The sequence below is a fragment of the Monodelphis domestica genome, chromosome 2 (assembly GCF_027887165.1).
Source record: "Monodelphis domestica isolate mMonDom1 chromosome 2, mMonDom1.pri, whole genome shotgun sequence".
NCBI lineage: Eukaryota > Metazoa > Chordata > Mammalia > Didelphimorphia > Didelphidae > Monodelphis > Monodelphis domestica.
Window position 1 is genome coordinate 421,221,625 of NC_077228.1, and position 25,280 is coordinate 421,246,904.

At 40.2% G+C, this 25,280-nt stretch overlaps 1 protein-coding gene across 1 annotated transcript in view; it reads left to right on the top strand.

Annotated features, from left to right (window-relative positions):
• AIG1 (androgen induced 1) overlaps positions 1–23,714 on the top strand; it is a 307,398-nt gene extending 283,684 nt beyond the window's left edge. Inside the window, exons 5-6 of the mRNA XM_001370501.4 lie at positions 16,559–16,722; positions 23,053–23,714. Of these exons, the coding sequence (XP_001370538.1) occupies positions 16,559–16,722; positions 23,053–23,090 (202 nt within the window). The 3' untranslated portion in view covers positions 23,091–23,714. The remainder of the gene's footprint in view (positions 1–16,558; positions 16,723–23,052) is intronic.
• Positions 23,715–25,280: the final 1,566 nt, after the last annotated feature.

The following is a 25,280-nucleotide window of genomic DNA, read 5'->3' on the forward strand; positions in this document are numbered from 1 at the left end:
TGAGAGGTTAATTGGGCCTAAAATAAGTCTGCAGAAGCTTCATTGGTGAGTTTCCTATGCTTTGGTATGTGTATTCTCTTAATAATCTTAGAAGCAGATAATGAGTGAGATGGCTTGTAAAGTTCCTTGCCAATACTAGGTTATATAATTTAAAAAGTCATTTTGGTCTCCCTTACTTTCAAGAATATATAGTACAAAGATGTGAGATTGTTTTGAACACATCAAATCTATTTATCTCTGTGGTCCCACAGAGCTGACCATGCAAATATATAGGGGTGTGTGTATCTATAAATAGGTATATATGGATATGCCTTCTAAAATAGATGGGGAACAAACTAAAAAAGAACTTAACTGATTAATATTCTCAACAAAGTTATCATCTGAAAGGTACCTTTTAAAAAAATAATTAAGTCTATGCTTTATCCACTGTGCTACCTTGCTGCCCCTAAAAAGTACCTTTTTCATGAGAAATGAAAAGGCATCCCTAAATCTGTTCATAGATCTCACTAGTTTTCTCAGCCTTAGAAAGATGGTAAATAAGAAATCTTTTCTTTCTCCTTGCCCAGTTAATTGTATACTGCACCAAGAATAATAGTAACTGCAAATTTCTGTATTGTGTTTTCAACCTGAGGGATGTAGATGGAGGAAATAAAACGGGCTAACAACACTAGGAGATAGATGTGATTATTATCTCTATTTTACAGATGAGGAAACTGAGGGAAGCTGAAGCTAAGCAACTTACTTATGAGAGTCACACAGCTAGTAAGTCTGAGTTCAGACTGAACCAATTCTAGCTTCCAGTGCTCTCTCCACTGTGCTCACTACCTAGCCAACCAATATTAGATGGTACTGATAACTGATATTTGTAGAAAACTTTAAAGTTTGTGAAGTGCTTTGCACAGATTATCTTTTTTTTAAAGTTTTTTATTCTTGTTTACAAATTCTCACCCTCTCTCCACCACCTCTTCATCCTCAGTCACATTCATCTTGTTTTACACAGATTCTCTCAGTGGATTTCCACAGCATCCCTCTGAGAGAAGTCCTAAGGTATTATTATGGCCATTTTAGAAGTTAAAAAACAGAAGAAAATTTAGAAAGACTAAATAAATAATTTGTCCAAAATCACATATATCGTATGTATCAGGAATGAACCCAGGTTTTTCTTTACTCAGAATCTTACCACTCTTTTCCACTGTGTCATGTTAGGAAATACGCTTCTTATTAGTGTTTAAAAAGAAAAAAGCCTCAAATACCTTTCTCAAAGGAAAAAAAATATAGAACCTCTGGCAGCAACCACTTCTAAATACATTACATTTTTAAATTTTTTATGTTTTAAAAAGAATTTAAGAGTTTCCACTCTTAATTTTTATTAAATAATTGAAAAACAGGTTTCTGTCTAGTTTGGCAATTTAAGAAAGAAGCTTGTGGAAATTAATCATGGAGAAAAAAAGTTAGGTCAAAGAGTACTGTTTCTTTAAATTAAAAAAAAAAAACAGGCACAGATCTCCAGCTTAAAACATTGAAGTCTAAATTAGTCTTTGCAAGCACTTTCCACAGAGGAAGCACCAGTGTACAGGAAGAAATATCCAGCACATTCAAATTAAGTGAGGGAGGCTGATCTATTGAAATATAGCTGGCACTGATCCAGATTCTTAGTGTACTTCTAATAGTTTCTTTCTAAGCATATTCATCTTTAAACTAACTATATCTCTTGCTTCTTCCCAAAAGGAAAAAAAAAATTGTGTCTTAAATTGACTCTTGCTTTGCACTCCCAAGCATATCTTAACACATGTTCCCCTGCGCTTATCTAATAATGAGGTTGGCCAAGAATAATGGTGCCCAGAATTGCAATGTTCAGGGCATTCATTAATGCTAATAATCAGTATTCTTGCATAGAAGCTTATGCCTACGGTTGATCAGCCCTTTATTGTGCTGTGTTGAGTTAGCTCACATTCAAGTAGGAATGAACTCCCTAACAAAAGCCATCAGGTAATGTTTCCATGGTAGCAGCCCTACTTTTGCTTATTCACATTTGTAACATAGACAATGTCGGAATACTCACTGTGTCTGCGGCTCAGTGGAAACCAGAAGAATGTTAGTCTTGCCAGTATAGTAAGCTGGCCTCTGGGCTTGATTGCAAATGAGGTCAGGCTGGCTGGTCAGGTACGCCCTTGGACAGCTGGACACCAAGTGGGACTATTTCCCCCTGAGTCTTGTCTCGGGCAGCCCTGCTAGTGACCTTTTGTTGTCTCATCTTATAGTTCCAGATCAGTTGGCAACCAACTGACCAAAAAGCATCACTTCCTTATATCAGATATGAAGTTGGTTTGTTTTCTTTTTCACTTTGACAACTATATTTCAATGTAATTGGGGTTGGATTTTTTTTTTTGTTTTTTTGTTTTTTGGTAATCCCGTGTGTATTTAATGGATTTTAAAACATTATTCTGAGAAGGGGTCCGTCTGTGTTACCAGACTGCCAAAGGAATCCATGACAGAAAGAGATTAGAACCCCTGCCTCACATGGACCGCGTGACCAAAGATGAGAGGATGGAATGCTCTCTTCTAAGAAAACTATAATAGAGAAACCTGCACTAGGATTTAAACACACTTAGGCATTTGAAAGTGGGAATGGCATTTCTCTCCAGGGCTTTTTGTAGGGAGAGCCGGACACAGCTTCAAGAAGTTAGATTAAAGGAGTATCAATCAATAAGATAAGGAAAGGGGGACAGGGTAAGAGGGGAGTCCAGAAATGATTTGGGGATTGAGGCTAGAAGTTGGAGTGCTGACAGGGTGGAGTGAGCTAATGGAACATGAGTTTGAGTTGGAAGGAGGTAGAATAATAACAATAATAATAACAGCCAAAACATGTATAGGGTCTAATATGTGCCAAGCACTTCGTTAGCACTTTATAAATATTATCTCAATGGATCCTCACAACAGCCCTGGGAAGTAGGCACTATTATTATTCCCATTTTAGGGATGAGGAAACTGAGACAGAGAGAAGTTACAACTGTAAGAGTTATGGGAACATAAGCTAGGATTTACACACAGTTATGAACCCAAGAGGCTAAGTGATTTCCCTAAGGTCAAACTTGTAGGTGAATGTCTGGAGATGGATTTGAACTCAAATCTTCCTGACTGCAAGCCTTGTGCTCTATTCACTGCACCACCTAGCTGCCCCTAATTCTAGAATATGCCTTCTAGAAGAGAAGACTGAGTAAGTAAACCTTTAGTAAATGTTGGTTGAATGAGCAAATAAATGAATAGGATCCACTTTGCAAGAAATGTGGCCAGACGTGAAGGACAGAGATGGCCAGAAATACACATTTGGGAAGGAAAAAAGTAAAAGTAAGATTAAGAAATATAGGTAAAATCCAGGGGCCAAGATCAACAGACCTGGAAACTGGAGAAGTATATAATGAAATCAGTATAGGTTAATAGGGACAGATCTTTGAATGGTAGAGTCAGAATGAAGGAATTGTGAGAGCCAGAAAGGAGAAGGAACCCATTTCCTATGACACCATTGTTCCCATAGCTACCCCAGGGCCCTAATCAATAAATAAGATTTCTGGTTGATGTGTAAAAAGAGCAAAGGGCCTCCATAATATTGTGGTGGGTTCCAATGCACAAGGGGGTTTTTTATCTGTGTTTTTTCTCCCTATCTCAAATTGAAAAAGATCTTTTAAAAGAGTGGACTTTCTGCTTTCCGAACTCAGCCAGTCAATAAGATTTAATAAATGCTTACTATTTTCCCAGGTGCTAGGGATACAAAGAAAGGGTTTTTTTTTTGGTTGTTGTTTTTTTTAAACCCTTACCTTCTGTCTTGGAATCAATACTGTTGTTTGGCTCCAAGGCAGAAGAGTGGTAAGGGCTAGGCGATGAGGGTCAAGTGACTTGCCCAGGGTCACACAGCTGGGAAGTGTCTGAGGCCAGATTCAAACCTAGGACCTCCTGTCTCTAGACCTGACTCTCAATCCACTGAGCCACCCAGCTGCCCCCTCAAAGAAAGGGTTTTTTAAAAGTCATTGCTTCTTCACAGCCTATATTCTAATTATGGAGACAATATGTAAATAATAAGGGGTATACAGAGTAGATGAAAAGGGGAAGGCATTCCTAGTTAGAGGGACCCAGAAAGATTTGGGGTAGAATCTTGAAGAAAGCTAGGGAAACTAAGAGGCAGGGATGAGAGGGCAGAGCACCCCAGATGTTGGGGAGAAAGGCACAAATGGGATGGGAGATGAGGTAATATGTTCAAGGAATGGCAAGTGGACTAATGGAGCTAGATCACAGAGCACATGGAGGGGAGCACAGTATACAAAGGCTGGAAACGGTAGGAGAGGACTTAAAAAACCAAACGTACAACTGTGTTTTATCCTGGAAATAGAGGGAGCCACCGTAGTTCATTGAGTGCAGGGGGTATGGCATGAGGAGACCTAAGCTTTCCAAAAATCACATTGGCAGCCCAGTAGAGTAGAGTGGAAGAGACTTTCAGCAGAGAGATCAGTCATAAGACTTGTAGTAGTTCAGGCAATCCCCATTTTAGGGTCTAAACTCGAGTTATGTTCTAGGAGGGGAGATTTATGAAAGATAATGTGAAAGAATAAACAGTAAGATTTGGCAGTGCATTGCATAGGTAGGATGAGAGTGAGGAGTCCGGGAAGACACTAAAATTGGAAGCCGGGTGATTAAGCACACTGTTGGTTAATGGAGAAATCTGGAAGAGGGAAAGGATTTTAGGGTGGAAGGAAAGGTAAGTTCTGGCTTAGATATATTGATTTTGAGATGCCTACAAGACGTCCAGTTTGAGATGTCCCAAGATGAAGAAACCATAACTCAATAAAGACTAAGGCAGGATTTATAATCTGTGAATAATCTGTATAGAGATGATAACTGAATCCATGGGAGTTGATAATATCACTTAGTGAGCTATTAGAGTTAAATGAGAAGGGCCCAAGACAGAGGCTTGGGGCGCCCACAGCTGGTAAGTGTGATAGAGATGAAGAACCAGGAAAGGAGACTAAGGAGTGGTGAGACAGATGGGAGACAAACCAAGAAAATTTAGAGAGAAGAGAGTAACTGGGAGAAATTGGTTAACAGGATCAAGCACTACAAAAAGACCAGGGAGGATCAAGACAGACGAGACCATTCTATTTGGCAGTGAAGAGAACATTGATAACTTTGGGGAGGGCCATTTCAGATGAATAATGAAGTTGGAAATCTGATTGCAGAATGAGAAGAGAGGAAATGAAGATATAAAGATATACATTCTAGACTGCTTCCTCAAGGAGGTTAGTCACAAAGGAGAGAATATAGCATATTGGTCACTGTTGAAAGAACACACTCACACATAACCAAAACCCCCAAATAAAAGACATCAACAGTCCTTTCTCTGGAGGTGGAAAGCATTCCCCATTCTACGTCTCTCAGGATTGTCCCGGATCAGTACATTGCTGATAATAGCCAAGTTTTCACAGTTGATCATCATACACTATTGCTGTTACTATGTATGATATTCTCCCAGTTCTGCTTATTTCGCTCTGCATCAGTTCCCACAGATCTTTCCATTTTTTTCTGAAATCATCTTGCTTCTTATTCCTTATGACACCATAATATTCCATCACCAACATATGCCACAATTTGTTCAGCCATTCCTCAATTGATGGACATCCCCTCAATTTCCAATTCTTTGCCTCTACAAAGAGCTTCATATTTCAAAAAAAACCAAGGCGACTAAATATCCTCTTTTTCTATACTCTTCATCTCACATCATTCAGGCATTTCCCCCTAGTATTTCCTCCGTGACCCAGGTGTCTCATGTAGGTAGCCCTTCTCTTTGTCAAAGTAAATCCCCTTACATGCATTCTTTTTTTTTAAACTCTTATTTTATTATTTACTTATTTTTAAAATTTGTTATCATGCAAAACATAAATAATAAAATGATGAATGATGAAAGAATTATGAAGCAAGTCCCTGTCTCAGAGGATGATAGAAAGGGGTGCTTTGGGGAGGCTTAAGGAGAGATTAGAAGGTTCAAGGATTAGAAGGTTGCCACTGTGGAGAGTGAGATAGTAAATTAGGGAGGAATAAAGTGTTTGCCTTGTAGCAGTCAAAACTGCTACATAAATTGGGCAACATAAATTTGTAGAGACTCCAATCAGTGTGGTTTCCTGATCTCCAGCTCTGTTGGGCAACATGTAAATAGAAGGGTTGGCAAGTCATGATCAGCAAGGGGGCAAGGGAATCTAGAATGGAAGATAATTTGGTGTGGAGCAGGTTAATAAAGGTGATGTAATAGAGAAGAGAGGAAAGTGCAGTCAGTGCAGGAGTCATGTCTTGAGAAAGAACTGAAGAATAGAATAATAAAGACAATGAACAAGAGTTAGAGTGTTGAGCCAGGTGATTCTAGGCCTCAGATCCCAAAGACTTGAGATCAAATCCAGCCTCAAACACTTACTGGTTCTGTGATTCTGGGCAAGTCAGTTAACCTCTGTCTGCCTCAGTTTCCTCATCTATAAAATTGGGATATTAATAGCACTTACCTCCCAGGGTTGTTGCAAGGCTCAAATTGTATAATGTTTTTAAAGTACTAAACACGATGTCTGGTATATAGTAATAACTATATAAATGTTAGCTATTATTATTAAGATAAAAGATTATGATGGGATAAATTTTGGAATTCATGAACATGGAAGTAGACACTTATGAGTAATGGTAAGGTCAAGAGTGTGGCCATCTTTGTGTGTGTAGCTAAGGTAGAGTAAAAGTGGTTCATGGGAGCAAAATAATGGAATATGTTGGGAATTTTGGACATTGGGTTTTTGAAGGGGTATCTATATAAAATAATTAAATTGTGTGTGTGAGAGAGAGAGAGAGAGAGAGAGAGGAGAGAGAGAGAGAAGGAGGAGACATAGGAAGAAGAAAGAGGTCACAGAAAAAAGTCAAGGACTGAACTCCTTGAGGAAGGAAGGAAGAAAATATCTTGAGTATCCATAAATAACAACCACCAGGATCTGGAATGAGTGATAAATTTAGATAGTGTGAACCTCAAAAAAGGAGAGGTCGCCTAGTGAAGATAGTCAAGTGAGGGTCTGGAAGTGGCATTGGGAAGCAAGAAGTGTTCCAACTTCCTCATTGTGTGATGGAGTACAACAGAAAGTGTGTCCAGAGAGGTGAGGAAAACAATATTGGTGGGAATGAACCATTTCTGAGGGATTGCCAAAAGACAGAAATGAAGAGATTTAAGACTCAAATTGAATTTAAGAAGTGAAAACACTTAAGATGAAAGGAAATGTTTTTAATTATAGAGCAGGAATTTCAGTGAGCACAGTGGAAGGAGCAAGCAGATCTGGAGTGGGACACTGGGGAGGAAGGAAATGAAGACCGAGGTAAAGAGACATGAGAGAGTGGCTAGTGGAGGATGATGAATAAATTTGTTCATGAGCAAGTAGGGTTTCAAGATCTTTGAAATGAGTAACAGGAATAGCAATGTATATATGAGTATAAGGAAACTGGAGCAGGCCAACAATTAAACAATGAGTCCAAGCCGACTATCAGTATGTTTAGAGAATCCATGTGGTTAGACTGTTTGAGGTTCTCCCTTGAGGTTTAATTTCCTGAGAGGTGGAGATGGAGAAGTTTGTCCTGTGAAACCCAAAAGCTGGCCGGGAGGAGCATATAGAGGTGGCCATGAAATTTGCTGGTCCTGGAAAAGACCTTCAGAGGCAGGAGGCAGAAAGTGTTATCCACAGGGCATCCCGATATTGCAGAAGGTCTTGGGGCAGAGAAGGAATCAGAGAGTGACAAGTACACTTTCCCTCTGTCTGTCTCTCTGTGGTTAAGGTTTACATTATATAGAATTCAAACAGGGTCTTAAGGGTAATCCATGACCATCATGGAAGAGTCAGGCAGTTTCCAGAAAAGGGCAGTTCCCAAGTGAGGTTGCTTGAATTGTAAATCAGCAACTAAATATAGTAAACCCAAAACAAGATGGGGTGATTGAACCCAAAACACAAGTATTTTGGGTGGACTTAAGAACTGAGTGTATCCAAAACATTCTTTGCAGCCATCTTGGCTTCCTTGGAGGGTCACTGAAGTCAGCGGGACATTCTGGATTTAAACAATATCTAGTCACATAAAACTAGATTAAAACAACATAATAATAAGATTATCCAAACAATATAATAAAATATTTTCCCACTGGCAAAAGGGTTGAACTCACAGCTTTTGGTTACCCGAAGTCCTTTCCAAATCCATAACTGTCAACTCTAGGATTCTGTCCAAACCCTCTTCTCTTCTCCCTAGTTACTCCTTCACTTGGTGCTCTCTTTAGGTTTCATGGATTCAATTCAATTCAACTATCTTGGATCTACTTATCTTGCCCTAAGCTCTCTGTTGACCTCCAATCTCCCATCCCCAACTATGTATTGAATATCTCTCACTGGGTGTCCTGTGGACATTTTAAACACAACATGTATAAAACTGGATTCATTTTCTTAACCCTCCAACCCCTCCCCTCTTTCTAGCTCACCTATTCTGTTGAAGGTGGCACCTTCCTCTCAGTCCCCCCACATTCACAACCTCAGTGTTACTCTCTCTCACTTTCTTGATCCAAACTGCTGATGAGACCTAACTAGTTTCCCTTTCTAAAATTTCTCATATGCACTCCCTTCTCTCCTCTGAACCTGCCACCACCCTGGGACATGGCCTCATCACCTCATGCTTGAAATAGGCTGCTGGGTGATGCCCGTGCCACAGATTTCTCCCCATTCTGGTCCATCTTCCTTCCATTCAGCTGCCAAAGTGATCTTCTTAAATCACAGGGCTCACCATGTTACCTCCCTGCTCAAGAAACTCCAGTGGATCTCCGGAACTGCTAGAATCAAATATAAAATCTATTGTTTGACATTCAAAGTCCTTTATAACTTTTCTTCCCCACCTCCTTTCCAGACTTTTTACACTTGAGACCTACCTCCATGGATTCTGTAATCCATTGACATTGGCCTCTTTGCTATTCCACATATAAGACACTTCATCTCCCTGCACTCCCATGCCTGGAATACCCTCCCTCCTCACTCCATCTCCTGAATTCCTTTGAGTTCCAGCTATAATCTCACCCTCTACAGGAAACCTTTCCTGATCCCCCTTGATTCTATCTAGTGCCTTCCCTGCCAATATCTGGTTTGTGAATAGTTGTTTTATATGTTTTCTCCCACATTAGATGGTGAACTCCTTGAGATCAGGGACTGTCCTCTGCCTTCCGTTGTTTTCCCACTAGCCACCCCTCTAGAATAATGCCTGGCACGTAGTAGAGGAGTAATAAATGTTTATTCCTGACTAATTCTCTAAGCCTCAGTTTCCTCATCAATAAAATGAGTGGTTTGATCTAGAAGACCTCTAAGATATCTTCCAGCTCAGATTCTGTGATCTTCTTATTGCTTTGGCACCATTGAATGACAACCTACTCAATGAAATATTGAAGTATAAATAATATTAGTTCATATGTAATATGTAATTACGTAGGATTTTTCATGTAAATTGATTTCACTTGCGTCTCACAACAATCCTTTGAAGACAACAGAAGCATTATATATAACCATTTTATAGATGAAAAAACTGTGGTTTTTAGAGATTAAATAAATTGCCCAAGAATAGAAGGCTCATCAACGGTATAGCTGGGACTCAAACCCAGATTATCCAAGTCCAATACACTTTTTACTCCAATATGCTGTCTCATTAATATAGCAACCTTCCCTCTGGCAAGAAGGGAAACCAATGAACAAAAGGGAAAATCGGTTGTCATTTGTATAAAGGTGTTGTTATTTGAGATACTAATAACCATCCTCATCCCTCCCTCCCCAGCACAAACATACATATGCACACAGTCTCTGCCTATAGAACACCTGCACATCCTTCAAGACCTTCCATGAATCAGCCGGCTCTGAATTGCCTTCCTCTTACTCAGAAGTCAGCTCTCCCTCTCAGGTCTCTGTCACTGTCCTTGGTTCCTGTAGTCCCTCTCCTCTGGATTCCCTCTCTCCTAATTGGTGTAACTGTCTTCTTCCCAACTCAACCACAAGATTCTGGAAAGCTTTGTCTATTGTGCTGTCTCATCTAGCATAGTGCCTGACTTGAACATTGTAACAACTTGGCAAATATTGGTTGAATTAAATTGAATTTAAATTAAAAGTCATCATGAGGACAGGTAAATTATGAAACTGGAAACTCCACCTCAAGCCTTGAAAGACTAGTTTAAACTCACACTGGAATGCATTGAAAGCAAACATCCTGCCCTGACAGGAGCCTGAATGAGGATGACTGGCCTTTTTTCAACTCCTGATCTCTGTGATTTAGTAGAATCTGGAAGAAAACTTTTACCTCCATAAAAAAAAAATTAAAAACCCTCCCCCAAATATGACTCTAAGCAGGTCACCAACAGGACCCCCACTACCATTTCTCTCTGATAATGCTACATCCCAGGGCTTCCCATGAAAAGAGCTGAAGTTAAAAGACTTGGGTTCTATGTCAGCTCGTTACCCAATTAGCTGGTGATTTTGATTAAATACTTCATTTCTCTGGGCATCAGTTTCCTCTTTGGTAAAATGAAAGGGTTAGACTAGGAAGTCTCTAAGCTCCCAACCAGCTGTAACAATCTGTCAGTCTATGGAATTCATTCTGGAATACATATTAAATTCATCTTTCTCCCCAGGGATCAGTGGAAAGAATTATGACCTTGAAAACATTTTGCTTTTATGTAGGAAGGCAGATTTTCCAATTGAAAGAATCATTGGTGGGGAGGGCGGGGTAAGAGTTGGAGGAAGAAGGGAGTTTCTGATGTATTTGGGCTATCTTCCATGAAAATGCTAAAAAGGTTTCAGTGACCCAAAATATTTATTCATTAAAACATTTTCTTTAGGATTAATATATAAAAACATGCATTGCAAGAACATGGCTTTCTGTAGCCTTTCTAAGACTGAGTCATTCCCACATTTCCCATCCCACCAACTCAGCACCACCTCAGATTGGATCACTACATTGTTGGGTTTTGCCAGTGGGTTGGGGCAATGAATTCTCTGGCACTACCAGCCACATCCCTAGGAAGGATTTTCCCTGAGGCAAATTTTGGTTTGGTACATCATCCAACATTTCATGTCTAGTCACAAGATACAGTAGAGGCAGCTATCACAACAGATCCCCAAAACTCCAAAAGAATCAGAGATTTGAAGAGAAAGGGATAGAAAATGAACTAGATTTTAAGCAATTCAATTTAACAAAAATCATTACTATGTGTAAAGCACAATGATAGGCAATAGGAATATAGAACAAAAACAAATTGTCCTGTTCCCAAGCTTTAACGATAACAAAAGTAAGCACATGAACAATAAATAATAAAAACAAAAATAATCAAAGCCAGCATTTATATAGAGGTTTGCAAAGTGCTTTATAAATGTTATTTCATTTGATCTTCACAACAGTAAGAAAAATAGGTGCTATTATCATCTCCATTTTACAGATGAAGAAACTAAGGCAGCCAGACATTTATTGATTTACCTAGAATCACACAGCAATTAAGTATCTAAATCCAGATTTGAACTCAATTCTTCCTAAGCAGTGTCCATGCTCTTCCTGATATCTACCACCCAGCTGCTTATAGTTGCTCCAAAAGGGGAGATATGCTAATTACTAACTAATAGACTGCCAGTGGTATAATGAAAACTATGTTGGATTTGAAGTCAGAAGACCCAAGTTCAAATCTCAACTCTGCTACTTACTACCAATGTGAACTTGAGCAAAATTCTTCACCTCACTGGGCTCTGGTTTCTTCGTCTATAAAATGAGAAGGTTGGAGTAAGATGACTTCTAAGCTCCAAAACTATGATACTACCAGATTTGTATTTCTTTTGTCCTTGTGGAATGTTTTAACTTGGGGCAGTTTTACTGAAAAACTACTCAAATATTTTAGTTTCTCTAATTTCATCTTAAAATTTTACCAGTTAAAAGTTTGGATCCTGGGCAAGGAAAAGGAGCAGATCCAGAAAAAGGGAGATACAATATTTACTCTTCATTACTATTCAAACAACTATCTGAAGATCCTAATAAAGCCTAAGAAAGGCCAAGAACTTGCAGAGATCTAGAGAGAAAATTCTCCTTTACCTTCAAGGACAGAAAGGATTTTCTAATGTGACAAGCAGCTCTAAATGATCTGTGCTAACAGTGATGAAAAGAGGTAACCTAATGACTTAGTCCTAATAGAGCCAGACAGTCAAGAAAAGCTGTATTCAAGCCTTGCCATCTCTGACATATCCTGGCTCGGCTTCTGCCTTTACTTCAGAGTGCCATAAGTTACAAAGAAGAGTCTGATTTGAACCATTGTAGAAATGAAATCATAGATCCCCCCCCAAAAAAAAGGAATCACGTTATTAATAAACAAAGAATAATCTATAATCTATAAGTTATTAATCAATAACTATAATCAATAACAATAAACAATAATCTATAAGTTATTAATATTTGTGTTTAAAGTATATTATTTTCTCTCCTCCTAACTTAATGCTTTTACAAGGCTAATGTATTCCCAATCTCTTAGTACCTTGCACATAGTAAATGTTTAATAAAGGCTTAGGTATTTAATTGATTTTTTTTTCTCAGTACAGGCTTTCTAGGTTGTGAGTAAAAAAAGCCAGAAAGTATGAGGGATGGTATCAGAAACCCAACAAAGGATTCAAGATTTGCAACCAAAATAATAATAATAGTTTACACAATGCATAATCCTTGTGCAGATCATTAAAATCTACCAAGTATTAAATTATATACATATAGAATAATCCAAATGCTAAAGGACAACTGTCAGTGATAAATGCATTTCCTTTTGGTAAAGATTAAATTATTAATGTTTCAGTGCAAGGTCAAGCTTCTACCTCTGGTTGAGATGAATTAACCATCTAACAGGGAAGGTAAAAGCTCTTGATAGTCTTCATTTCTTGTGAAGATTCGATAGACTGGCGAGTGAGAACTGGGCCTGAAGTTAGGAAGATTATATTCACAACTGGCCTTTAGACACTTCAGCTGTGTGTGACCCTGAGCAGGTCACCTGACCTTTGTCTGCATAAATTTCGTCATCTGTAAAGTGGGGGTGATAATAATCACACTTATTATTATAAGCACACAATGAAATATTTGCAAAACAACTTTCAAACTATAAAGCTCTATATAAATGCTGTTATCTTTATTATTCAATCCCGGTATGAGATGAAAGCTCTAGCTCTCAGAAGGTAGGTGCTGACAATAGCACCCACCTTGGCCCCATCAGCTGGTCCAAAATATTGTTAGAAGCCACCTCAGTAACTTCTGAGCAAATCGTCGGCACCGAAAACTACAAAAGAAGGGACCACTGTATGGAGAAGGAAGGAGGAAGAGGAATAATTATCAGTGTGAGAACTAATTAGCAACTACAGTTTTTATTGCGCCCAGATTGCCAAACCCTGCAACTCCTATAGCTAGTGAGACTTTTAATGTATATAAGCCAATTAGTAAAATGAATCACAATGTGAAAAACACCAAATCTTTTATTATCCGTCAGGAAATTAACAAGCAACTTGACAACTGCCCAGTTAATTGCATTAGTCAAACTAAAGTTCCATTGACCCAGCAGGGTATGGCATTTGTGAAGACTAAAGGTTTGCTCTCATAATGGAGGCTACAGCCATGGTCAAGAGGGAGTGTGCAAAGGACATCTTGGTTTATCAGGCCTCCTCTGGTGCCCACCTCCCTCCCATTTGTCTAGATTTTTCTACTGTGTTGGCACGCTGCAACAAATTCCATCAAGCTGCCCCGTGCTCTCTCTCTGTCTCTGTCTCTCTCAGATTCTCTCCATCTCTCTGTCAGTTTCCGTGTGTCTGTCTCTCTCTCTCTGTCTCTATCTCTGTCTGTCTCTTGTCTATCTGTATCTGTATCTGTCTCTCTGACTCTCTTTCTCTCTCTCTTTTTTTATAATTATACATTGTTTTCCATAGGTTCTGGTAAAACAAAGGGCACGCGGGCCTTCCCAGTGACAGTGCTTTCATGATTCAAACCTAGGCCCACTTCAGAGCTCAGTAATGCTGTACCACAGCGCCCTCTGGCACACTTGAAGGATAGATTTTTGCCAACTGAGCCAGATGGATCAAGATTCTGGGCTCCTTCTAGGCCAGGTCCATTAGGTAGATGGCTCAGTGTGTAGTCACTTAAAAGAGCCCCTAGAGCAGAAGTGCTTAATCTGAAGTCCTCAGATTGATTCCAGAAGATCAGTGAACTTGCATGAGGGGTTGGGGGACAGAGAGGGTGGGGGTTGGGGGGTTGAATATTTCATTCAAATAATTCATTTGCTTTGTAATCCTATATATTTTACTTTCAGAGGTGGCAGGACATGACCCTTTAACTAATCATTAATTTAAAAATTAATAACCTCTTCCCTAGAGGATTTAATTTAATTAAGGATATTTTCCCTTGATCAAGGTGAATTATACCATTAGGCAAAATAAAGTGAGGAGGAAGAGGGGTAGCCCTTATCCTGCAAAAGTTAAAAAACAAATAACCAGATAGTGTTTGTATTAAGTTTGGTTGTTTGTTTGTATTTAATAATTTAACTCAATTAGTTATTTACCATCTACTATAAACCAGGCATTGTTCTCAACCCTGGTGATATCAAGATAAACTAAATCCCTGCTCTCAAGGAGCTTACATTCACCCAAATAAATAGGTACAAAATAATAGCAGGGGGCACTTCAGGAAAGGCTTTTGGCAGGAAGTGGTAGCCCAGGGACCCAAGAAGCAGTGGTGTGTTGGATGAGCATTCCAGACATGGGCACAGTTTTGCAAAACTTCAAAGCAAAAAAATGAAATTCTCTGAACAGGGAGGGCAAATCTATTTTGGAAAGAGCTATGCCAGATACTAAAACACCATTAGATATTAGAAAACAGTGAAGGTGATTGCTATTGATAAACCCACTCAAGCGAAATAATCCAAAGACATAACACGACAGAGTGGAAAGAACGCTAATCTGGAGTTAGAAAACCTACATTCAAACCCGTGCACTGTTGCCAACGACTTATTTTAAGAACATTTAAATGTGTGTGCTCCTCTGTGTCAGTGTATGTATGTGTGTACACATGCCTGTATAAGTATGTGAACATACATGTCCGTGTACACGCATACAGTGGCGTTAGGTACACAGATACATTATAAAGCACGACAGAGAGGGAAAGAGGCCCTGTGTTTGGGCTGCATCCTTTTGGTTAATGGGTTGAACTTGACATCTCTAAGGTCCCTTCCAGGACTAAATCCTTTGCTTTTATAAATGATAATCTCATGTGGGGAGTGTGGAGATGGAGTGGGTTGAGATAAAACAGTTGTACAATTGTACAGATTGTACAGACGCTAGGAAAGCAAAACCAGCGGTCCTAAGATCTTTATATATATATACTATATAGAATAAAGAACCTGAGAAGGTGCAGAGTCCAAGGATTCTTAACCTTTTTGTGGGTGTTGTGGACCTCTTTAGCAGACATGGGAAGCCTATGGACCCCCCTCCAGCATCGTATTTTTAAATGCAAAAAAAAAAATACACAGATTTTAAATAATGATATAAAAATATAATTATAAAAAATTATATATATAATATACATACTATAATTATATAATATATATTATATAATATATATAATATATAATTATAAAAAAAATTTATGTAAGTTCACCAATAGCCTAGCTCTCTTATTTTACAAGTCCTGTCAATGAGATACAGGAAAGTTCAGTGATTTGCCCAACGCCATACAGATAGGGACAGCAGGACTGAAATCTGAAGCTGGCTCTGCAGTGACTCCTTAGGAGAGGCTCAGGATGGGCCTTTCAGGCAGGAGGGCCAGAGTTCCGGTCCCAGCTCCTTTCTGTACTCCTCTCATGATCTCCCTTTATCTACTGTGCCCCTGGAGCCCCAGTTCCCAGGATTGTCCTTCATTCATTCCCCCTCAAAAAAAAAAGAAAGAAAAAGAAAAAAAAGACTGACCCCTTGAGGCCGGCGGGGTGGCCTACATTCGGCCGGCCCGCTTGAGGAGAGCTGTCGCAGAAGCCAAGGGTTTTTTATCTCAACCACAGATGAAGAGAATGTACTTGGCGGGTGCCTGTGTTGTTTTAATGTGTAAAGACCAGATTAAGTAGCCTCTGTAATAACAAAAATATAATAATTCCATTAAAGCCCACGCTGTTTGGAGTCCCTCCTGAGTCGCGGAGCCCGCTTAGCTCGGACTCAGCCCGGGGAGAGAGTGGGGTTGGCCGGTCCATCATTGAGACGAAATTGTCTTTGAAACTGCCACGAGGATGTTTTGCATGATTTCACGTGTATATTTGATAGTGTTTTTGCTTACCTTCTCAGTGGGTGGGGGCAGGGGGGAGAGAGGGAGGGATTTGGGAACTCGAATTTTAAAATGAAAAGAATGAGAATGAGTAAATAAATGAGGGGGAAAAAAAGAAACTGCCATAAGAACAACTCCTGGATTTTTTTTCTCTTTTCTGATTCCATTTCAGGGTGTGTTGGGTGCATCATGTAACAGGGATTTGGGTGTACCCTCTCTTGGCACACATTGGCCCAGGAGCCAAAATAGCCTTCTTTGGGATCGCAACCATTTTAATGAACCTTTTATACCTGCTGGGAGAAGTTGTGAACAACTATATCTGGGATACTCAGAAGAGTAAGTATTGTTTAGGGGAGCCTTAAGCAACAGAACTTGCTTTCTGAAAGAATCATGTGGCCAAAGACTGAAGTAGAATTCCGCTGTAGCTTATTTCTTCCTTTACTATTAAAAAATAAAATAAAATGAATCCTCTGGTGAATTAAATGTCTTCCAGGGCGCATGCGGGTGTTTGAATAGTGTTTCACTTTTATAACTACCAGCCCTAATTTAAGAGCTGCTGGCAATTGCCTGAAAGGTTTACTGCTCACTTGGTGTTACTAGGTATTAGCCATTAAACTTCAGCCTATGGATGGGAAGTGTTATTTGCAGGAGGAGGAATAGTAAAGGGAAAGGCTCCTTGGGGTGATCTTTTAACTTCCAAAGCCCAATTTTTAATAGAATGAGATCTCCTCTAAACAGAACAGTTATTTACCACAGCAACGTTATTCTGTTTGATGCCTCACCCCTCAGTGCTGCGGTCTTTACCCCCCACCCCCATTTCTGTAGGTAAGACCACCTTCAATGGGGCTTCGCTTTCTTCCCAGAAACCCAAGGGTTGCAAAACTCTCAGATGGCTTTTTGCCTGGCTTTGAGGGCTTTCCTAGCTCCTAGCACTTTATTTATTTTTTTTTCAAACCCTTACCTTCCATCTTGGAGTCAATACTGTGTATTGGCTCCAAGGCAGAAGAGCGGTAAGGGCTAGGCAATGGGGGTCAAGTGACTTGCCCAGGGTCACACAGCTAGGAAGTGGCTGAGATCCTAGCACTTTAAAGAGCTGATGTCCAATCCAGGGACAATTCTGTGCTTTCCCCAAAGACTGTCGCCTCACCTGGGGTCTAATGTCCCTTTTGTTTCATTTCCCACTGTGCTTCCCGACTTGGCAAAGCACATACTCTTTAACCGAGCTGCCCAGCCTCTCCAAAGGCTTTGTAGAATGATGTAGAAATTGGAAGATGGGAAAAGCAACAGCACAGATCCTCACCACTTTCAGCCCACGATGAAGGCACATCCAACATCAAGATGTGTGTTTAAATCTGACTTGAGCTTGTTTGGTGGTGTTGGTTGTATTTAACCAATACTAAACCCTGAAGATCTTTGGGCTCCTTCCCTTAGGGGTAGGACGCTGCAAATGGACTCTGGATCCTAGAACTGCAAGGCCTTTCTGTGACCTTATTATAGGCATCACAGCACCATTATAGAGCACAGGGATCCTTTGCAAGTGTCTCCTTCCTTAGGTTTGTTAGTCTTGCTGCTAGGGTCTACCATGTGGGAGCTGGAGCTCTATAATGTGACAGATTTGGAGTTGGAGATCATTTTACAGGTGAAGGAACACAGGCCTAGAATGGCTAAATAATGTGCCCATGCTCATACATACATTATCTAGGAAAAGTGGGGCTTGAACCCAGGTCCTTTGAGGCCAGCTCTAGCCTTCATTTCACTGTACTGGGCTAATTGTTGCAGCCTAAGGTAAGTGATCAAACAGTTATTACTTCTGTAAAATGGAATAGTCCCTGACTTACTTAATGGGATATTTTGAGAATGGGATGGAAATTATACAGGTAACGTTTGTAGGACTTCTTAGGGAAAAGTCAGTATTTAGAACTAAAACAATCAAATCAACTTTCTGTTATACACTCTGCTATTACTCCTTTGCTCCCCGTTTGTTTGCTGTTGCCAAGCATTTCAAAAACTACCTCCCCTTCCAACCTGGGAATTGTTGATTAAATTTTCAGTGTGAATATTTGCATCTCAGAAATTGGCCAATGCCCACAAGTAAGGATCAGGTTTTTGTTACTGATGGTTGTCTAGACTTACCACAGTGTTAGAGGAAATGCTCATTATATAGATAGAATATTGGGGGGGGGGTAGGTTTGGAGAGCCAGTTGTTAAGCATTTACCAGCACACCATTTGGCTACCTTCATTACACCAGAAAATGAATAGGAAGGAGTAAAGGAGAGGCAGCTTTGGGGAGAGATGTCTAAATCTAAGTTTGGATATCATCCATATATTCCATTTGCCGCTCCTGCTCTGTCTCCCCATTAGCACAAAGAATTGAATTGAAGTTTCTCTCCGTAGCCAGTTTTGGATTTAGTCATCAGCCGGGCCTACATTCCCATGCTTTGGTAAGCCAGGTGGCTTTGGGATCATTATTGGAGGACTAATGCCACCTTTTCTGTGCTTCCTCCTTGGGCACTACATCCAGCCCAGGAGGGAGAGGTGACTGCCCCAAAGGGTAGCCCTGATGAGGAATTCGCCAGTTGTTTGGCTTTTCTCTGGCATGTTATATAATTCTAACCCAGATTTTAGTCAATAGTAAGGTTTCGAGGTAGGATGGTAGCTTTAAAGCCTGCCCACTCAAACCCGGAGCCAGTTGTTAAATTTTCAGTAGAAGCGTTTACAGCTCTTGATGTGTTGTTTTGTTGATTGTCTAGACTTAAGAAAGGGATGAAGATGTTAATAATTCAGATTAAATGTACAAGGGTGCCGTGCATGCACACATAAAAGCCAGCTTTTAAACATTTACCAGTACAACCTTGCTTCCAGTTCAAGGTAAAATTATAAAGTTATAGGATCTTTGGAAAAAATCATAGAATTTATTTGAGGACCAGAAATTGAAGCGTTAGAAAGGACCAGAGAGATGCATCTAGGTCCTTTCATTTTACTGACAGGAATGATACTGATTCTGAGAGAGGCATCTTCGAATTTTTACATCGTTCTGTCTAGCCTTTGGACAGTCGGAGCAGCTTAGCAGAGAGCACAAGTCTTGTGGCATGTTGTAAACAGAAACAAAAGGAACACCAACCGGGTCAGAGGGCAGCCTTTGCCCCCTGACAGCACCCAAACCACCTTGGTTTTGCGCCCCTTGTGCTTCTGGCAGGTTAGCAAAGCCCCAGCTACAGTTACTTCAAGGTTGTCTAAGGTCCCAAACTAAGCTGGGCTTTGAACCCAGGTCCTCAGGCACCAGATTGAGCCCTCTTCAGCACAATGTTTCTAGTCCAACGTCAGGTGTTTAAAGGGAGAGAAGGAAGCAGCTGGGTAGCTCAGTGGATTGAAAGCCAGACCTAGAAAAAGGAGGTCCCAGGTATTAATCTGGTCTCAGACATTTCCCAGCTGTGTGACCCTGGGCAAGTCACTTAACCCCATTGCCTAGCCCTTACCACTCTTCTACCTTAGAACCAACACACAGTATCGATTCTAAGACATAAGGTAAAGGTTTAAAAAGGAAGAGAAATAGGACCTAGAGTAGTCTAGTGACCACCCCAGGTCCTTAATGCTTTTCAGATCCAGGTGACCTGACTTCCAGGCTATTGCTTTCTCCACCCCACCATCAACATCTCGGCAAGGATGCTATTTTTGGTTTGGATTGGTTTGGTTTGGTTTTTTCCCTGAAAATTTGGTACAAGTAAACCAGGAAAACAGACCGGTCAATCCAACAGAAAACATGAACAAGATGTGCTTAAGAAATAGACATTAAAGTAGCCATTTAAAGCATTTGATAATTTTTTTTTCCAAAACCAACCCGAGATGACTTTGTTGAGTTTTGGAGTGTGCATCTGGGTGTGCATGTAGGGCTGTACGTAAGCATACATGTGTGTGCTTTAACCAAGTTCCTCTGTTCTTGGAGCAGAATAAACCTTCTATTCAACCCTTGGGGCTCTCTGAGATGCCTGGACACACATAAGGGGAGACCTGCTGTGCACAGAAGTATCAGTGTTCCAGAACCCCACCTTTGGTGGAGTAGCAAGAAAGCCCCACGGGCACCAGGTGTGCCCAGCAGAACCGTACCCCTCTAGGGCCCCCACCTCCACCCCTTTCCTAGTCCTGCTTTGCCCTCGGCCAAGCTTCTGCCTCCCAAGAGATGGAGCCATGAAGCAGCCAAGCAGAAGGCTTTGGTGAGGGCAAAGAGGTGCCTGGCATCCTTCCTGCCCATCTCTCTTCCTCTTCTCTAAGATGATGGAGGGCTTCCCCCCACAGCTTTATGACAGGCTGTTTTCTGCCTGTGGAGTGGAATCAAGTTCTTTGTTCCTTTAAAAAGATAAAATTTACAGCCACCTAGTATTGTTTTGTTTTATTTTCCTCCATCCTAAGCTGCCAAACCATAGTAGGTGGGGAATGGCTTGCCCTTTCTCTGGGTCAGTAAAACACCCCTCATCCTTCTCCCCCACTTTTGAAGATTCCAACATTGGTGCCAAGCTCCATCTGCAATCAAATACTTTGGAGGAAAAGAGCCTTTTTAATAACAATAATAATAATCCTGCTTCAGTTAGCTCCTGGAAAGGGTCCCAAAGGAGGAATGGAATGCAAGTATGGCTCAGGAGCAATCTCTTTAGTCAAGAGTGCTATTTCTGAGCTGAATTTGTTGTATGTTTGTGTGGTGTTTTTTTCAACTTCTGCCCATGGCTCCCTTGTGAATTGGGCACACCCATCACTATATTTAAAGTGCTGGCGATGTCTGGAGAATTTTTCACCTCAAAATGGGATCTTGCATGAAGATCCTAACTCCTCCATCTGGAAGTTCTGTTTGAGAGGCTTTCAAATAAGCCCTCTGGCACAGGTGTTAGCTATCTGTAGGGCCTTAGCAATACAAAAAACAATAAACATGCAAGAATTTCCTTCCTCTCACACCCAATCAGTGCCTGCCTGCTACTCACTATCACCACCACTACCAAAAGAGGGAGGGGGGCACTCTTGATTGCCTTCCTGATTTAAACCCTATCTTTATGCCCCATCTTGAAGGAGAATTTACAGTTACTCTTTTTCAACATTCCCAGCTTTGCCCTCCTGCCATTGTGTGTATTACTTCATATCTCCCATCCTGCCCCCTCCGTCCCTATCCCTTTCCCCAAGCACTATTAGGCAACAGAAAGAAAAAAAAAAATACTAGATTTAGAAATCAGAAGACCTGGGTTCAAAACTAATGCTGACATTTGGAGTCCAGTTTCAGTGTTAATTAGCCCTGCCATTTGTACCTGTGAGACCTGGAGCCTTGTCACTTCATGTCTATGAACCTCAATTTCCTCACCTGCACATTGGAGGGATTAGACTCAATTTCCTCCAAGATCCTCTCCAGTTCTAAATCTCTGATCTGTTGGGAACTTCCCTCCACAGCTGTCTCAGAAATCTCCAAAAGAAAGTTTTGTGGGGTTTTGTTTTTATTTTTTTTTATTGTTTTTCAAGCAGCCCTTGAGATGTTTGGCAACAGAGCACCTAGGAGAAAAGGAAAGGACAATTAGGGAGCATTTGCCAGATTGTAACAATAATTCATTACTCAGGAACAAGCATGCGAATGATTTGAACATTTTTATGGCCAGGAAAATTAAGCCTATTCCCCAATTCAAACTCCTTTCAACACCAATAACAGGCAGTAGGTCTTGGGAGTCACGGACAAGTCCCCCAGGAGGAAAATGACTAATTCTACCTGTTTTCTGTTAGAGAAAGAGCATGAGTTTAAAAGCGCACATCCCTATATATGTGGAGAAAGAAGCAATTTAGGAAAGTGGTTGCTTCTCTTGATTCTTTAGAGGAAAAAAAATGCAATGTTTGGAATTTTTTGTAAGTCCAAAGACTTTCCCTGAGTAAGGGACAGTAAAATAAAACTAATGAGATGCTTGTTCTAAAAGTCATGGGATGCATCTTCCAGTGCTACAAGGCAATCTGTTTTGCATTTCTGCAAACACCCAATTGCTCAAGAGTCAACTTGAGGTTCCCCCCCTCCCTGAAGCAGTAGGAGTCAGGGTGTGCCCTGAGATGTGGAGCCCTGCCTGATTCAAGAAGAGGGTGGGGAGGGAGGTCACTGAGTTAATTTTTGGAGAACTACTAACATCAGCAGGGCACATGGCTTTCCTCTCCCTCCTTGAATGGAGAATGAAGAAAGGGATGAGAGAGAGACAGAGAGAGAGAGAGAGAGACAGAGACAGAGACAGAGAGAGAGAGAGACAGAGAGAGAGACAGAGAGAGAGAGACAGAGAGACAGAGAGAGAGAGAGAGAAAGAGAGAGAGAGAGAGAGGAGAGACAGAGAGAAGTAACAGTAGTTCTCATTGAGGAACTACTTTCTGGCTTAACAAACATCCATCACTTGATGTCATCCTTCCAGCAACTTTGTGAGGTAAAGAGGAAAGGCATCGATGTCCTTTTTGGGGGCAGATGAATAGACTGAGGTTTAGAATGTGAAGTGATTTGCCCCTGGTTATCCAGGTAATAAATGGCAGAACCTTAAACTTTCTGGATCCCAAACCACTGTTTTTTCACTGTACTACACTGCTTCCCAATCCTTACTCTCCCACCCTGATTTTATTTCGATGCCCCCCCAAAAAAAGAACCCACAACTTTTTGCCTATATTTCTAGGTATGGAAGAAAGTAAAGAGAGACCTAAACTGGAATGAAATGGAAGTCCAGCATGAAGAATTGAGTTGTGTCTCCAGTGAACATCCTTCTCAGACAGACATTGGCAGCACAGCTAAGGAAATTCTAGGAAACAATGCAAAGGCCTCCATCTCCAAAGTGATAAATGCATTTTCATGTAAGCAGAATAGAAACATCCCCTTCATGTGGGAATTCATTTCATTCATTGTGTTTTGAAGACTTCTTTATTCAGAGCCAATATCACAAATAACATTTCTGAGCTCTTAAAAAAAAGTGTAATTTATGTAATTGTTGCTTCCTTTAACCTGGGAAGAATGCACATTGCATATCTGTTTCTGGTTTCACAAAGGCATTAAAGGAAACAGAGCAGATTCCAAGACAACAGATAATGCTCTTAATCTTAAAGTCAGTTGTAATAATCGACTAAGAAGCCTCCATGTAAACTTGAAAGGAAAACAAACCAGGCAAACTCTGGTTTGAGGTTTTCTATTGCATTAATTCACTGAAAATATCAGTAGACAGTGTGTTAGTAATAATTACAACCATTCAAGCAGACCCTCATTGGCATTAGCCCTTGTGATTTAAACACGTGCAATTCACCCAACATGTAAAATGTAACATGAATAAAGATTCAGTGGTTGTTCTTTTGGTTTCTGCATGGTGTTTCTCCCCTGCCTACACAGATGATTCCATTTTCATTTGGTTTCCACTACCTCTAACTAAGATGCCTACTGTCTGAAGCTGGATCTTTTCTCAATAAAAAGAAAACAAAAATGGCTTTTCATTGCATCAGAGGAGGAAAAACACTTCATATAGCCTTGGACTCCGAAGAGTAATTTTTTAAATTCATCTTAATTTTTCATAGGCAGGATGACAGATTCATAATTTTAATGGTATAATGCTTTTTTCACCTAGGCAAATTTCAACCCCTACAGATTTTCTCACCATTACAGTTCTTATCATTATCTTTCCATAAATATATAATGGAGGGATCCATCCAAGCATACCAGAGAACCTCCCCTAGCTTTGTTATCTTAATATTTTGTGGGGACACATTGACCTGTCCATCTGTAATCCATCACTCTTGACTCAGGGTTAGGCTGTTTCCTTTCCTGTCATACTTGTACCCAATGAGGACTTCTGTGCTAATCCCTTCAGAAAAATATCAGACATCTACTACATGCAAGGCCCTGTACCTGTAAATGACACAACCTTTCCCTTGAAGAATTTATCATCTTGGGGCAGACAACTACAATTATTATACATGTAAATTGAATACAGAATATTCTAAAACAGAAAAGCCTGAGAAATTTGAAAAGGGAGAGAGATTCCTTCTAGCTGAAGAGAATAAAAAAACACAAAACTTCATGGAAGATATATATCCTCTGAGGTGGTCCCTTGAAGGAAGACAAGAATTTCCCTCAGGAATGTCATTTGGAATCAGAAGATGGCACAATACAAAATAATTTTGTCACTGATTATTCATGCTAATAGGGAGGAGAAAAGTCCTAGATATATTTTAAAATAATTTCTATTTCAAAGTTCTCTTTGAGACACAAAGACATTCAATACATCAACCCCTTTATCAATGGCACTCTTCCTTTTTCTTAGTTTAGCTCATTTTTACTGTCCCTAAAGACAGTACTACTGTACTACTACTTACCCAGGAGAAAAGCTGCCAGACTACTGCAGATAATCCATTTGTAGATTTCTGAGACTCATGTTCATGTATATAAAACTTTAAAGTTTACAAAATGCATTCCTAACAATAACCCTTTTGGACAACTAGTGCACGTATTATTGTTCCCATTTAATAGCCACAAAAACTGATGTTTGAGAAAATTTTAAAGATTGCTTGTGGTCATGTAGTTAGGAAGTGTCACAGCCAAAAGTTGAACCCAAGTCTATCTTTATTCAAAGTTCAGTATACTTTTTGGTACAATACACTTAATTTTAATATTAAAATTTCAGCATTTTTGAATCAAGATTTGTTCAGAAAGTCTTCCATTTTTAAAACAATATGAACTATACAATTCAATGCACAACATGACCTCAGAAGATTTCAGATTGAAAGTTGCCCCATATGCAATGGAAAAATTACATAGGATTGGAATAAGTAGCCTACCAATATGGGCTTTGAAAAAGTGGCATTGGGGACTTGCTGCCAACATGGCTGCCAGTCAGGGGCAGACCACCCAGCTCACATGTAC